This window comes from Leptodactylus fuscus, chromosome 4, assembly GCF_031893055.1.
Source record: "Leptodactylus fuscus isolate aLepFus1 chromosome 4, aLepFus1.hap2, whole genome shotgun sequence".
Lineage (NCBI taxonomy): Eukaryota > Metazoa > Chordata > Amphibia > Anura > Leptodactylidae > Leptodactylus > Leptodactylus fuscus.
The window spans coordinates 94,592,139-94,606,512 of NC_134268.1; the positions used below are offsets into that span (position 1 = coordinate 94,592,139).

The following is a 14,374-nucleotide window of genomic DNA, read 5'->3' on the forward strand; positions in this document are numbered from 1 at the left end:
GCTGTGCTGTTACAGTGCGGCCTAAGCTCTACTACAAGCCACAATGTGGATTACAGGGGTTTGTTTAGGTGAGTGTCTGAGCAGCTTCTGTGTTTGAAACGGCTGAAGGGATATTGCTGAAATTTGTCACAGTTCTCTCCCCTCCAAGGCAGAACACCACATTCCCCCGTCGCACTCACACAAAGTCTACACCCGATATAGTCCTCTTGCCCACACACAGCGTGCATGTTGTGTACTCTCCTGACCTTCCGTTACACTCCACTTTATGCAGCTTTTACACAGTGTCCAGTTTCATCCTATATAGATCTGTCCACACAATAGCGTGATCCTACTGGAGAATGGCTCAAGGGCCTGTGATAACGTCATCAAAGGTCCTTTACTGTAGTCTGAAGATAAATTCTGTCATAGCGGTCGTGAAGTGACATCATTTACTGGGATAAAAAGTAGCCTATGTTTTATTTGGGGTTCCAATTTATGTATGTGGCAAATTTCAGGCAAATCCATTCAGAGGTTTTTGCGTGATTGCGTGTTTGTATGTTTGTTCCTCAAACATCCAAACTTTCACATTTACAACTTTAGTAGGATAGGATGAGAGAGAGATTTCAAGAAAACACACATCCTTAAAAATGAAATAAAAAAAAAAATTTCCAGTTCAAAAACATATTAAAATAAGTGAAACTTACTGTAGTTGCAGGCTGCTCACTAATAAAAGAAGAAGGAAATGTGCACGTAGAATCACTACCCCCGATAAGATTTGCCTGGATACTTTTCTGTTCATCACTATCAGATATCACTAACAACAGAAATAAGAAATAAGCTGTACTTCTAGAAGAACTTCACAAGAGCACCACACTGAATTTAGACAAAGGCAGCTTTGGTAAAAGGCGAGGATATGATCCTGTCTGTCAATATTAATTATACTGCTGCAGCACTGAACCTTTCATGTTGCATGAAAGGATACATTTTATCCCCCCCCCCCAAAAAAAAAAAAAAAAAAAAAAATTGAAAGGGAAATGTGTCATGAAAACAGACTGACTTCTTGAATCAAGATTGTACGTAAGATATTTTGATGAAGTCCTCTATATTTTCAGTGTTGCTATCTAGATCTGCAGGTCTTACTATGCACTAAGCCTAATAAAGTGTCTGATGCCTCCTGTAACAGTAGTCATGTTATCATTATCACAGGCAGGTTTACAATGAAAGATAGCCTCTATATACTAGCAAGATAGGATCCTCCCTCTCTCTGAACAAGGACCTCTATATAAGTCACAGATTAAGTCTAGAAAATTCACCCATAGGCTCTATTCAAACAAATGTATAAAACAATAGCAATCCCATGGCTGTGCTATGAATGCAATCCCATGGTCTATTCACTTGTCTATTTTTTAATAAGAGATGGATTAAGAAAAAAAAAAAAAAAAAAAAAAAAAAAAAAGGATATGTTCTATTTTTGTTCCTTTTCACGCATCTCTCAATAGACTCAAGTCTACAACAGTGGCATAACTAGGAATGGTGGGGCCCCGTGGCGAACTTTTGACATGCCCCCCCCCCCGACTGACACCCTCCTACGCATTCCTGCGCGCTCTATTATACCCCATAGTGGCCCCTGCACACAGTATTATGTCCCTCAGTGGCCCCTGCACACAGTATTATGTCCCTCAGTGGCCCCTGCACACAGTATTATGTCCCACTGTGGACACCCATAAACAATTATTATACTCTGGGGTCTTTTCAGACCCCAAAGTATAATAATCAGAGACCCAGGGAGAGAAAAACAAAAAACTGCTCTGTTACTCACCCATCTCCCGGCTCCTACGTGGTCGGACTCCGAAGTAGTCCATCTTCAATGACGTCAGACGTCACATTACCCGGGATGCAGGCCAGGGTCATGAGACGTCAGACGACTAGGCCAAAGCCCTGTGGCAGCTGCCTCTGCTGCTACGGAGGTAGTTACGGCACTGGTCTACAAGGAATCTGTGTAAACTGGTTCCTGAAGTCATGAAAAATGTCAGCTTTTCACAGTCAATTAGAATCACAATTGTGTGAATGATCATCTCCAGACTATTTTGTCTATTGTGGTATCCCAAGGGATGCAGGTGTTATAGTAGGACCTAATGGGGGTAGTAGTCCCTCTGATAGCTGAGATGTTGTAATGGTCACGGTAACTGTAGTGGTGGTCCTGACTGTGGGGCACCTCTCATAGGACACACAGCAAGTCAATTTTCAAAAGAAGGATAGCAAAAGACAGTCCTTTGTTAACCAAAAGTTTCTTTACTGAGGACTCTGATAAAGTGCAGCAATACCTCCCAGTGATACAGTCTCATGTACAATACAGCAGGGTACATGTGAGGAGGACTACCATATAGTGCCGCCATACCTCCCAGTGATACAGTCTCATGTACAATACAGCGGGTGCATGTGATGCAGGATTCCCTTGTAAGCTGACAGGTAATGGCTGATGCTGACACAACTCTCCTCAGATTTGGTAGTTTAGAGTATTGAGGAGAGACAGTCCAGGTTATAGATACAGAAGAGGGATCTTCACCGGTTGGCTCCCGGCGGGTGACTAATTTGGGGTATATATAGTTACTCACGGTTACTGGGCTGCAGTATCCGATAGCCGGACGCAGACCTAATACACGTGGCCTGGAAACCACGGAGCACTGGACATGACCGGAGGCCTTCTTTAGGTCCAGGAATGCAGAAAGGCTCCTTTATAGCTGCTCCTTTCTGTCAGGTTCTCTCCTTCTTGGAGACAGTAGCAGTATGGCTGTTATCCCCTCTGTATGGACTGGTGAATGGTCCTAGGAGACACTGCATCTTACATATCCTGTGAGATTCACCATGTAGCTCCTAGGGTTTGGCAGGAGGAATCTGAAAATCCTGCCTGGAGTTGGAGTAGCAGCAGGTGCTGTTACCTCACACACTGCACTCTCCACAACATGGCTGCTCTGGTTTCCTTTCCCCTTCTAAAAGGAAGGCGGGGCTAAAGTCTCCACCCACAGCTTGCTAGAAAGTTCTGCTCGTGCTGTGTATGAAGTGATTGGGATCCTATATCACATGCACCTACATAGAGTGAAACATAGGTGGCAGCAGAACAGTACATGGAAATAAACACAATGTATGCACACAGGAAAACACAGATAGATAGTGATACTCAGTATTAGTACATTGTGAGAGACATGACATTACATAGCATACAACTATTATAATGGCAAGAAGGAGTGTACTGGGACACTACACTATGGTCCACGTGCCTGCTGTAAAACTTCTCTAAATGATGTAAGTGGGCGTTACCATACTATGGGCTGATACCATTGTGCAGAAAAATTATTAAAAAAAACCAAAAAACTATAGAATTAGATAAAATGATTAGGGAATGTGTTTTGTTTAATTTAGAAAAAAAATGCCACTTAAAAAAGCAGCAAAAATGATCCCTCAAGGAAAAAATCTGCCATCTACAGACATTGCAAAGTTTAACCTGACGCTTAACAAATTAAGACAAAACTTTCAATGGATTTCCAAAGGCTTTTGATGTGTTCTGTGATAAGATATCCTGCAGTCAAGTGTAAAGTTCTGTGATCTGTACACTTGCCCATGATAAAAATACATCCTAGATCCAAATTGGTTTTTTTGATAGAGTATTTATGATGAAAGGGTTTTCCCCACTAAAGATCTGTTTATTTAAGTGTGCATTCAAATAGTCAGGTCCAGTGCAGATGCAGCTCCATCAATGAAGAAATAAATAAGTAAACCTCTGAGCAAGTACTATCAGGAGTGGGGGGGGGCCCTTCCTCACCACTCAACGTCATCGCTGGGCGGTAAGGAACACCCCCTCTCACAGTACAGTGCAATAGACGCTGTCAGGAGGGGCGTTCCTGACCGACTGTCAGAAACTCTCTTCTGACCCTGAAGAGCTACTATAATGGCACAGATAGTTCTTCAGTGGGGGCAAAGAAATGGAAAGCCGATAGTGCGCTGATTTCGGCGCACTGTCGGCTTTCTAGCGGTGTATCACACCGCATGTGCCCAGAGGATGTGAAAGATCCTCTTTTGCTGCTACTTATTTTAGGAGCATAAGTAACAGACTTTTATAAGAAAATGCAGTGACAATGGGAATCTGTACTTACCAGGTCCATTTTCTATTGAAGATACTGAACGTGCTTGGATTAATCTTTTACTTCCTTCCTGATTACCAAAAATAATGCAAGACACACAAATTTCAGAAAACTTCAAAAACAAATATCTTACAGAGACTGCAGAAACAGAGCAGGACAGCTGTTTTAGCTATTGAAATTAGTTAGATAACAGGTTACCCTCAAGCAAGTCAAAGATACACAAACTGACAGAAGTGCCAGGACTGCAAGATGAGGTCAGGATCTGAGACAATGGAGCAGCTCAGGGGCCTTTGGAAACCCATTGGAAAAGCGTTCACCTGTTCATTTTAGTCAGTAAATAAATGATTTACTTTAAATATGATTCAAACTTCTTGATCTCATACTCATATGTAAAGATGAAGGAGGCTAAAAAACTCTAACTGCAATTACTTTGTGTGATTTTTGGCTTTGAAGAGCTAAAACTATACTAGAGTATAGTATAGTGTAAACATAATAAAGGGCCTTATAAGTCATGCACATTAATGGGGTTATACCGGAAAATAAAGCTGGCCAGGAAATTCCATGCACAAGCTAAGCTTCCTTACCAATATACAAGTCCCATGGAGACCTGACTATTCGATTTTTAGAGCACAGCAGGGTGCTGGAAACCTCTGTGTACAGTCTCTGCTGTTGCTCCAGCTCTCTGTTTCGCCACAAATTCTGCTTTAGTCCTGCTGTAGGTAGAGTAGAGCAGAGCGTGAGCAGGTGAGGAAGGGGAAAGAGAAACATTGACATACCATTTGTAGATCCTCTCCATATGTTTTAATTGTAGCATTCTGAATGTCATGTTCAAGTTCAAAGCTCATCTTGATGTATTTTACAAGCTTGTTGTTGATAGATTGAGGTATCTTAAGGTGTACGCTTAAGAATTTCTGTCCATTGCATTCTTTAAATTAAAAAAAAAGAAAAAAAAAGTCACACATGGCTGAAACTTTAGATAGATAGACTCTGAGCTCACTAATGCTTCCTGACCTAGCAATTCAGTTAAACAAAATCAAGAAGCGACTGACATGCATAATGTTTTAGCAGTGTGTACCATCTAAATGAAGGAAGGGTGGTGGCACACTTTACATGGATGGGGCAGGATGTCCTGTGCGTATCACTACTAGGGGTGAGACCGACTGTCATATGCAATGACTCCCCCAGATAATCACACCAGCAGTTTGGGCAGAATATCCCTGTACAACAAAAGGCAGGACTGTAGCACTAACCCAAAGGCTTCAATTCTCAAACCTGAGAATTTTCAGATCCCAAGAGGAACCTGATTTTTTGCTTAAGATGAAACGATTCCAGGTTTCTCATTTATGACACCACTAAACAAAGGTGATGTGGCTGGTTAATAGCATAGTTTGTCAGTGGTTCAAACTATACTTTGTACTGGTGGTCCTTCTGGGACTTCCTCAGCATGTATACATGTCCTCACCTAACACCTTCTCCTAACAGCTAACACCTCCTAACAGCTAGATCAGGATGGCCGAGATGGCAGGCAATTCGTCAAAACAACCATCCTGTTTCTTTCAGTCCAATGAGGTGCTAAAATGTTTGAGTGTGTCAGAGATATGTCTAGCAGCTACCAATCTCACACAAAGAGGTTCACTACCCTAAGGCTAAGGCCCCACAATGCGGAAACACAGCTTTTTTGTTGCAGTTTTTTGAGCCAAAGCCAAGAATGGCTTCAAAAGGAATGGGAAACATATAGGAAGCTCTTATACCTCTACATTTGGTCAATCCACTCCTAACTTTGGCTCAAAAAACTGCAAAAAAAACAAAACAAAAAAAAACAAAAAAAAACTGTTTCCGCAACGTGGGGCCTCAGCCTAAAGAAGTATTGGAGATCCTTTTTTGGGTCGGCAGATCCAGTGACTAACTGGACCACACCTGTAATTATTGACATACCTGCCTCAGACTTGCCAACTGCATGCCAAGTTTCCCAACAATCCAACATCTCTAAGAAAGTTTTGTTTTTGTTTGGTCAATGAGTGTATGTAAATGGGATAATTCTCAAAACACAGCCAACATGTAATTTATACTACATGTCGCCAAAATAAAAAAAAAGGCTACATCAGCGTAAGTACTGTATCAAAAGATTCGGCTCTCAGAATACAGCAATTAGCTAAAAACAAGTGTCCTCAAGGCTCAAAATAGCCATTTCCTTACATGATTAATATTGAGTAATACCCTAGGTTCAGTAATTTTCATCAGCTCTTATCGAACATTTTCTTTTCACATGTGTTTTTCTATGCAAGTATCCAGTAAGGGACAATATTTCAGAGTAGTACCTTCAAAGCTGTAACCAATTAGAAGTTCTTTCTGTAATCTGACCGGTTCCCAATGACAACCCTAAAAATAAACTTTGTAGTTAGCTATTCTGCATATCACATATTTTATAAGCCATATCATCATATTTCATACTAAAATACATTACAGAACACAACAAACTTTAAATCATATGGAAAATTCACTTCCTTTCAATTACATCAATATATTTAAATTAATTTATTATGCTTTCTTTTTTTCTATCTTCTTGATAGCAGATACATTATATAAAAATGGATGCAAGTATGTGTCATACCTTGGGATTACGATCCCCCAAAAATCCTACTTCTCTTTACTTGTGCAGTTACTCAAGTTATTAGCTATTATCAGGAATCATTTTGGAGATAGAGAAATTATCTGCAAATCATTTGAGAATTCCAAAAACATGTATGTATTTTTTTTTTTTTAGGTCTCTATCTCTACCCCAGAGTGCATGATTACACATTAATAATCAAGACATTTACCTGATCCAGATGAAGAACCAAAATCTGTAGGCAGACTTTATATCATTCTTCCCTATCTGGTGGATTGCATTTACTAAATCTAAAAGTTTTACTAACTAAACGATTACAAAACTCTTATTCAGCTGCACAATTTTCCCAGTGACCTTTTTCCAAACTTTTTTAAACCAGATTTTCCACCGGTACAATACCCTGTTACTTCTCTTTGGGGCTTGAGCTAATACTAATCTTCTCTTTTTAGGCTTACACAAGGCAGGAAAGGTTAAAGCACTAATGCAAGTGCAATTTAAAATTACATTTAAAATCCTATTTATCTAGAAGTAAAAGTACAAACTGTATTTACCTTATTTTTTTGTATATAAAATGAGATACTCTGGCTGCCAACGTTGAAATCAATCCAAAAGTGTTCAAGTTTCTCATCCTGAGGTTTTGTCAGCTAAAAACAGTAGAAAACAATTTAGAGAATGGCTGGCATTTACAAGCAGAAATAACAAAAAGCAAAAGGTGTTCTCCCCTGCTAATCAGCAAACGTGAATAAGACCAGCTGCAGCTCCAGTTACAGCTGTTTGTATGGTCCTGTTGCTATGTCCATATAAAGAGAGAGAGAGAGAGAGAGAGAGAGAGAGAGAAAGAGAAAATATGTGCTGATCAGAGGGGTATTGGCAGTTAGAACCCCACCGAAATCTGATGGTTTACACAGACATTGTACAAACAGCTTTGACAAATTTCTAGTTTGGATCTCTACACTTTAACAAATAAATGTTATGTTTCAAGTCTCTACATGAAACATAACATTTGTTAAAAAATTGGCAATTAGATTTATTCATTTGCAGATTGCCAATTTGATTTTTATTAACCCAACATTCACCGTAATACTACAGCGGTTGCCAGGACATCAAATATGGTGCCCACTTAGCTCCAGGAGTGAATAGAGGCTAAGGGCTTGTTCACATCTGCGCCCAGTCTCCGTTCTGCAGGTTTCCGTTTCCTGCACAAAATAGAGGCAGGAGACTGAAACCTGCAGGACTCTTTCATACCCATTCATTTGAATGGGTTTGAAAGATGTCCGGCCGTGAGCAGGGGTGATCGTTTTATGCTCTCCGCCGCGAAACCGGGTTTTTTTTAAACCGTACACAGAGTCGGACATGCAGTACTCTGTGTCCAGTTTGAAAAATCCGGTTTCGCGGTGGAGAGCATAAAACGATCACCACCGCTCACGGCCGGATCCGATCTGACAGGTTTCCGCCTTCTGCATGCACCCGAACGCTAGTGTGAACCTAGCGTTAGTTGGACAGGCACATTGGAGTGTCATTCACATGGATAAAGCGGGGGCCTTTGGACTCTCATTCTCCTGATTGCTAAAGGTCCAACCGGTTAAAACCTCAGAAATTTTACACTTCTCCACTATCCACAAGTGATAAGGGTCCAATGCCAAAAACCTTTAAAATGAATGATAACGGTCCTTTAAATGTCCTAAGTTCATAGAAAAATCACTGTCTGGAAAGTGGATGGTGCGGTCTGGAAAGTGGAAATGGGATGGTAATATACAGTACATCAGACATAACCTGAAAACAGTAGTGCAGTTGATACACTAGCTCTCCTTTAATGAAGTGCATTCTTTATCACACTTGGCTGGGTATATAGAACACCTGCAGTTCTCCATAAAATAGGTTTATGAGACTACCTATTGTGTATTTACTGTCCATGAAGTTTCAATGCCTAAAGATAATGAAGTACTCATTAATGTAACATAAGTGGTTATATGTCATAATTCATTAATGGACATACTTGGACATGTTTAAAACTTGCCAACAAGTACAAAATCAGCTATGTAAGCGGCCATTTTCTTGTGGCTTTCTTGTGGCCGCAGGCATGCAGTCGGCTCTGCCCAAGGCCCGATGGAAGAGCATGGACTGCGCATGCCTAGAAGATTGAAACCCAGGATGGAAGAAGACACAGGGAGAAAGCACTCCAGAAGAAGATAGAGGCGGCGCTGGAGAGTTCCCTCGCAGCATTGGGGATGCCCTCAGTGCTGTTTAAGCGCTGGGGACCGCCCCCAGTGCTGTGAGAGAACTCATTTGCGTACCGAAGAAAGCCCAGATTTCCTACCGAACAGCGGCACGGAGAATACATCTAAAAGGTAGGAGAAGAATAGCCTCCTTAAGAATAGCCTTTCTTAAGGCTATTCCTACGTGTTAGAAAAAAAAAAAAGGGTATCCAATGATAGGAAGCTGAAATTGCACTAAATGTACTCATCTACTTATTTTCACAATGTATTGCAAGTGTTACCTTATAAATCAAGATAACACTGAAAACGCTAAAAAATAAACGATCATTACCTTAAGCTGCAAAGAATTGAATAAAAACTTACCTCACCCACATCTGTTGATACACTAAGGCAAGGAAATGTGTGAACCCTACAAACGAATAATATATGTATGTGTAAGCAAAAGAATATTATAACAAAATGATTCACAGTATAAAACAAGCATATCACAGAGTTTTAAAAGCGAAACTATGCCTATGAAAAGTGATGCGTCTGATAAAAACTGAAGCTTATCTGGTTTTGCAAATTCTATGACACTTTTTCCTTATTCAAAACCAGTGTTAGCTTTTGAAGTTACACATTCTAAGGCTGAGGCTCCAAAGTTGCAGAAAAGCTGCTGTTTTGTTGCAGATTTTGCAATATAATTATCTACTTTGGCTAAATGTTTATTTTTTCTGCAGTACTAATGGTGCAAGCGCTCATACCCCTCCCCCCACCCATTCCCTTTCAACACCAGTACCTACAAAGGGACCTCCGACAGATTTATAAATCGACTGCAGCCTCTTCATTAAGGCTTATCGTCTTAAGGGGGCGTTCACACTACCACCGCTGTCCGCCCCGGAGCTTCCGTCCTAAACCCCATTTAACAGGAGACAGCTTGCCGGCGGTCAGCTTTAAAACCCAATCATTTGAATGGGTTTTTAGAGGTTACCGCTGGTGTCCACCTGCAGTGTCTCCACCCGGAAAATTTTTTTTTTTTTGTTTTGTTTTTTTTTTGAACGGACATAGTGTCATACATGCAGGACTTGCGTCCATGCAAAAAAAAAAAAAAAACAAACAAACATTTTTTTTAAAAAATCGGTTTCCAGGCGGAGAGGCTGCATACAGACACCGGCGGTTACCTTTAAAAACTCATTCAAATGAAGCAAGCTGTCTCCTGTTAAATGCTAACAATATTATAGCTCTAGCTGTAGCAAATAAGGTGAGCTCAATAGTTGAAATTTTTGTATGATGAAGCTTTCAAGTGACAGCAGAAGCCAGGGCCGGCGTCAGCGCACGGCATAGTCGGGCAAGTGCCGGGGCCCACAGAGCCTCTGGGGGCCCCCCGGCACTTGCCTGTCACAATTTCAGCTCATCGGCGTCCGTCCGCCGATGAGCTGGAATACATACGCGATGCAGGAGCTGCGAGATCAGCTCCTGCTTTAAAGCTCCAGCCCGGCTTGCGTGTGTAGGCGCGATGACGTCATCACGCCTACACACGCAAGCCGGGCCGCAGCTAAGCAGGAGCTGATCTCACAGCTCCTGCATCGCGTATGTGATTGGAGGGAGAGAGAGAGGAGCGTCGGGGGAACGAGGGAAGGTGAGTGATAGAAGGTGAGTGTAAGTGTTTGTTTTGTATTACATATTAAGGTGAAACATAATGAAGGGGGCCCATGAAACTGGGGGGCAAATGAAGGGGAGGGGAGGAACGGCATGACACTGGAGAACATGAAGGGGGTGGGGAGAGAACGGCATGAAACTGGGGACAGAGATGGAGGGGGCCCAAAGAAACTGGGGGGCAAATGAAGGGGAGGGGGGAACAGCATGACACTGGGGCAGATGGAGGGGGGGGGGGGAGAACAGCATGACACTGGGGCAGATGGAGGGGGGGAGAACAGCATGACACTGGGGCAGATGGAGGGGGTGGGGAAAGAACGGCATGGAACTGGGGACAGAGATGGAGGGGGCCCAATGAAACTGAAGGGGCAAATGAAGGGGAGGGGGGGGGAACGGCATGACACTGGGGCAGAGACGGGGGACATGAAACTGTGGGCAGATGAAGGGGGAGAACGTGATGAAACTGGGGACAGAGATGGAGGGGGGACATGAAACTGGGGGCAGAGGAAGGGTGTATATGAAACTGGGGGAGAGATGGAGGGGGGGCATATAATTTACAGGTGACTGTAGGAGGATTATACTGTGTGGGAGCACATAATGAATGAGAATGGGTGCAATCAACATAAAAGTGGGTGGAGCTAAATTTGCAGCGGCGCGCCGCACATTTTGCCCCTCTTTCTACTCTTTAAAAGATTGGGAGGTATGGCGTTGGTGACGCCACACTCCTGCATGACGTCACTCGCTTCATCTGCAACGCACAGTGTCTCGACTCCCCCACCTCCTTTACAAGGGGGCCCACTGAGGCTCTGTCGCCCAAGGGCCCATAAAAACCTGGAGCCGGCCCTGGCAGAAGCACTTTCCTCGGTGGTATAAATCTAGAGATACAGCCATTTGAAGTGATGCTCCTCTCTTTGGCAATTGCTATGTGTGTATATAATATCAATGCAGGCCGACTATGGGACAGACTTTCCTAGCAACACTTAGTTATTGGATTGCTATTAAGAATTTTACAAAGGCCTACTTATATTAAAGTAGTCTTCTCATCAAGATTCTACATCAGCATTTATACACCAAAACCAATAGTGGAAAATGAAACACTAGAACTGTAATGAAAAATCTGCAACACTTTCTGGTTTAGGTTTTACTTTTGGCTTTGACTCAGGCTTGATTTACATCTGCTCTAGGTGTCTGTCCGCCACAGATCAGTCATAAATCTCTGAATGAGAAAGAATTCCGCAAACCAAAAGGGGTCCCCAGTCAATGGGGTCCCACAGGCTATGTTGGTGTCCTCTATTTTGCGGTCCATTTTACTGGTCTCCAATGTACCAGAAAAATGGACACATGGCACAGATGTGAACTAAAAGTTACAAATACTGACGCACAACACAAGCTAAGATTCATGATCAATACTTGTGCTTGTCTGTCTTCCTCAAGTTCTACTACAAGATTGTAATTTACCCTCCTGCCAGGCAACAGTGTCTCTTGACTGCATGACCTCTGGTTGGCAAAGAATTAAAAATGTCCTTTTGGTTTGAAGTTGTGGTAGAAGGGATTAGAGCTAGGGCTAATAAGGGTCATTCTGAGGCTGTTACCCTCACAAAGCTTTTTCTGGTTGTAGACTGAAGGTGTTGTTGCTGTCAGTGCTACCCCTGCTACACCTAAAGATCGTGGCTGACAAGTAGCTTCTCATTTCTCTGCTGCATGAAGGAATGGACCAGGAAGGTGACGGGTAGCTTCAGCAGCAACAGAGTGAGGTTGGTGTGCCAGAAGTAAGATGGCAGCATCCTATTCCCAGCCTAAAAACCAGACCAATGTTTTTGTCAAGGTTTGGTCCCATATTTACTCTGAACAGAGAACAAGTTTGATAAATGTGAAGATAAAGTCAAAGTTGCCAAAACTAACTGAATCCAGGCTTACTTCATGCTAATTGTATCTTATGTCAAAAACACCCAAAGATTAGCCCAGAGGTTTGTTTACCATCTACTCTGCTTACAAGCTGCACAAAGGAGTGGCAATGATAGATTTGTTTACAGACCCTGCTGGTTCAGGGAAGTTTTTGGAACACAGTCGGTGGCTGTGTGGTCTACCCTCATGTTCACAAAGAACTTGGCATTTCTTGAAATTTTCCACATAATTGTAATAGTCACACTCTGGTATAACCTGATGTCCAGTACCAGGATTTTATTTTGGCCTTAAAAAAAAGTTTATGGGACAACCATAACTTCTTATTTATTTTTTAATTTGTTGACGTAAGTATAAAGACTACTCTTTCTGCAAGAAAGCATTGGCATTAATAGGTTCCGTTTTGTTTAGCTTTATTTTTATTTTTTTTTGCATTCCCCATACAAGAATAACTTACTCCACTTTACTACGTGTGAATTCTCCCTTTAATAGTTTAGACTTTTACTGCAAGGTCAGTGTTTTGCTGAAACTAGCAATAAAACTACTTATTTCATGGTTCACAGTTAATGCCATACCTTACAGCGTCTTCTATCCTGGAGTTAAAACTGTTCAAAAATTTTCTACAATCCTACAAAAAACAAACAAACATCCAAGCGTTATAGTTCACACTTACAGTACTAGCGATTGAGTTCCTATAAAATGGAATATCATCAGTTCCTTCATGGTTTAAATCTTGTATTGAAAACCTGTTTTTCATTACACAAGATAGGTACATGAATATGGATAGCTATGCATAACAGATAACTGCATGAGGCTTCCTCTGCCCCACAGATGCTGAATAACACCTTTCTCCACATTACTGTGTATAGGGAGAAAGCTGTTGATCAGCAGTGGGAGGGCAAGAGGAGCATACGTCATGAGTACAATGGACTCCTCGACATCAGTGCCAGTGCACTGCCACCATTAAACGGAGTTCAGCTAAAATACACGTGCTGATTTTCTTACTTCTGTCAGTCCAATGATGCACACACGTTCAAGGTCAGTTAAATAGGTAAAATGCCTTTGTTTACTGTTTACATTCCTATATGATGCACTTCATCTCTTACAAAGACGTACACTACCCAAAAGTTGCCTCGGGAGCCTTTTTATTGGGCAAAAAGGTCATCATGTAGAGTTCAGCACCAACTCAACATTTCCAACAGGGTGCTTTTTTTTTGTAAATGAGTGCAATTAAACATTTTCTCTAACCATCTAGCAGTGACAGTCTTTTGTATTGATTGGTTGGCAATGCATACAAACATGAATGAAATATTTTTGTATGATCTGGGACTTGTTAGAAACCCAGCTATGAATTCCTTGTGGGCAGGTTATCCAGTCACACTATACTATGTTCCAAATTATTATGCAAATTGAATTTAAGTAGCATGAAGAATAATTTTTTGTTTTTTCAATTAAACTCATGGGCGGCCTTATAATTCAAGGCTCTTTGGGTCACTGAAATCAATCTCAAACACCTGTGATAATTAGTTTGCCAAGTGAGCCCAATTAAAGGAAACCTACTTACGAACGTTTCACGTTATTAAAAGGCCACAGGCTTCAAGCAAATGATCATTATTGGTTCTTAACCTATAAAATGTTTAGAAATTCTATTATGCATAATCATTTGAAACCATGGATTGAGATTTTTTAATTTGTGAAAATGTTATTAAAGAGAGGCTTGTCCAATAAAACCCGATTTATACTCTTAACGGTTGAAAATTGTAATATTTGCTTTGACCATTTAAGAAAATCAATGTGAGATGATATGCATAATAATTTGGAATGTGGTTTATAAATCATGAGAAGATAACCCAGACAAAATAAGGTCCCGAGCCACAGAAAATCCTACTATCATG

General features: G+C 41.4%; 1 protein-coding gene across 1 annotated transcript in view; it reads right to left on the minus strand.

The window, feature by feature from the left end:
- SYCP2L (synaptonemal complex protein 2 like) overlaps positions 1 to 14,374 on the minus strand; it is an 87,427-nt gene that overhangs the window by 65,419 nt on the left and 7,634 nt on the right. Inside the window, exons 7-11 of the mRNA XM_075270835.1 lie at positions 13,055 to 13,107; positions 9,306 to 9,351; positions 7,278 to 7,370; positions 6,437 to 6,497; positions 4,895 to 5,043 (exon numbers count right to left, since the gene is read on the minus strand). Of these exons, the coding sequence (XP_075126936.1) occupies positions 4,895 to 5,043; positions 6,437 to 6,497; positions 7,278 to 7,370; positions 9,306 to 9,351; positions 13,055 to 13,107 (402 nt within the window). The remainder of the gene's footprint in view (positions 1 to 4,894; positions 5,044 to 6,436; positions 6,498 to 7,277; positions 7,371 to 9,305; positions 9,352 to 13,054; positions 13,108 to 14,374) is intronic.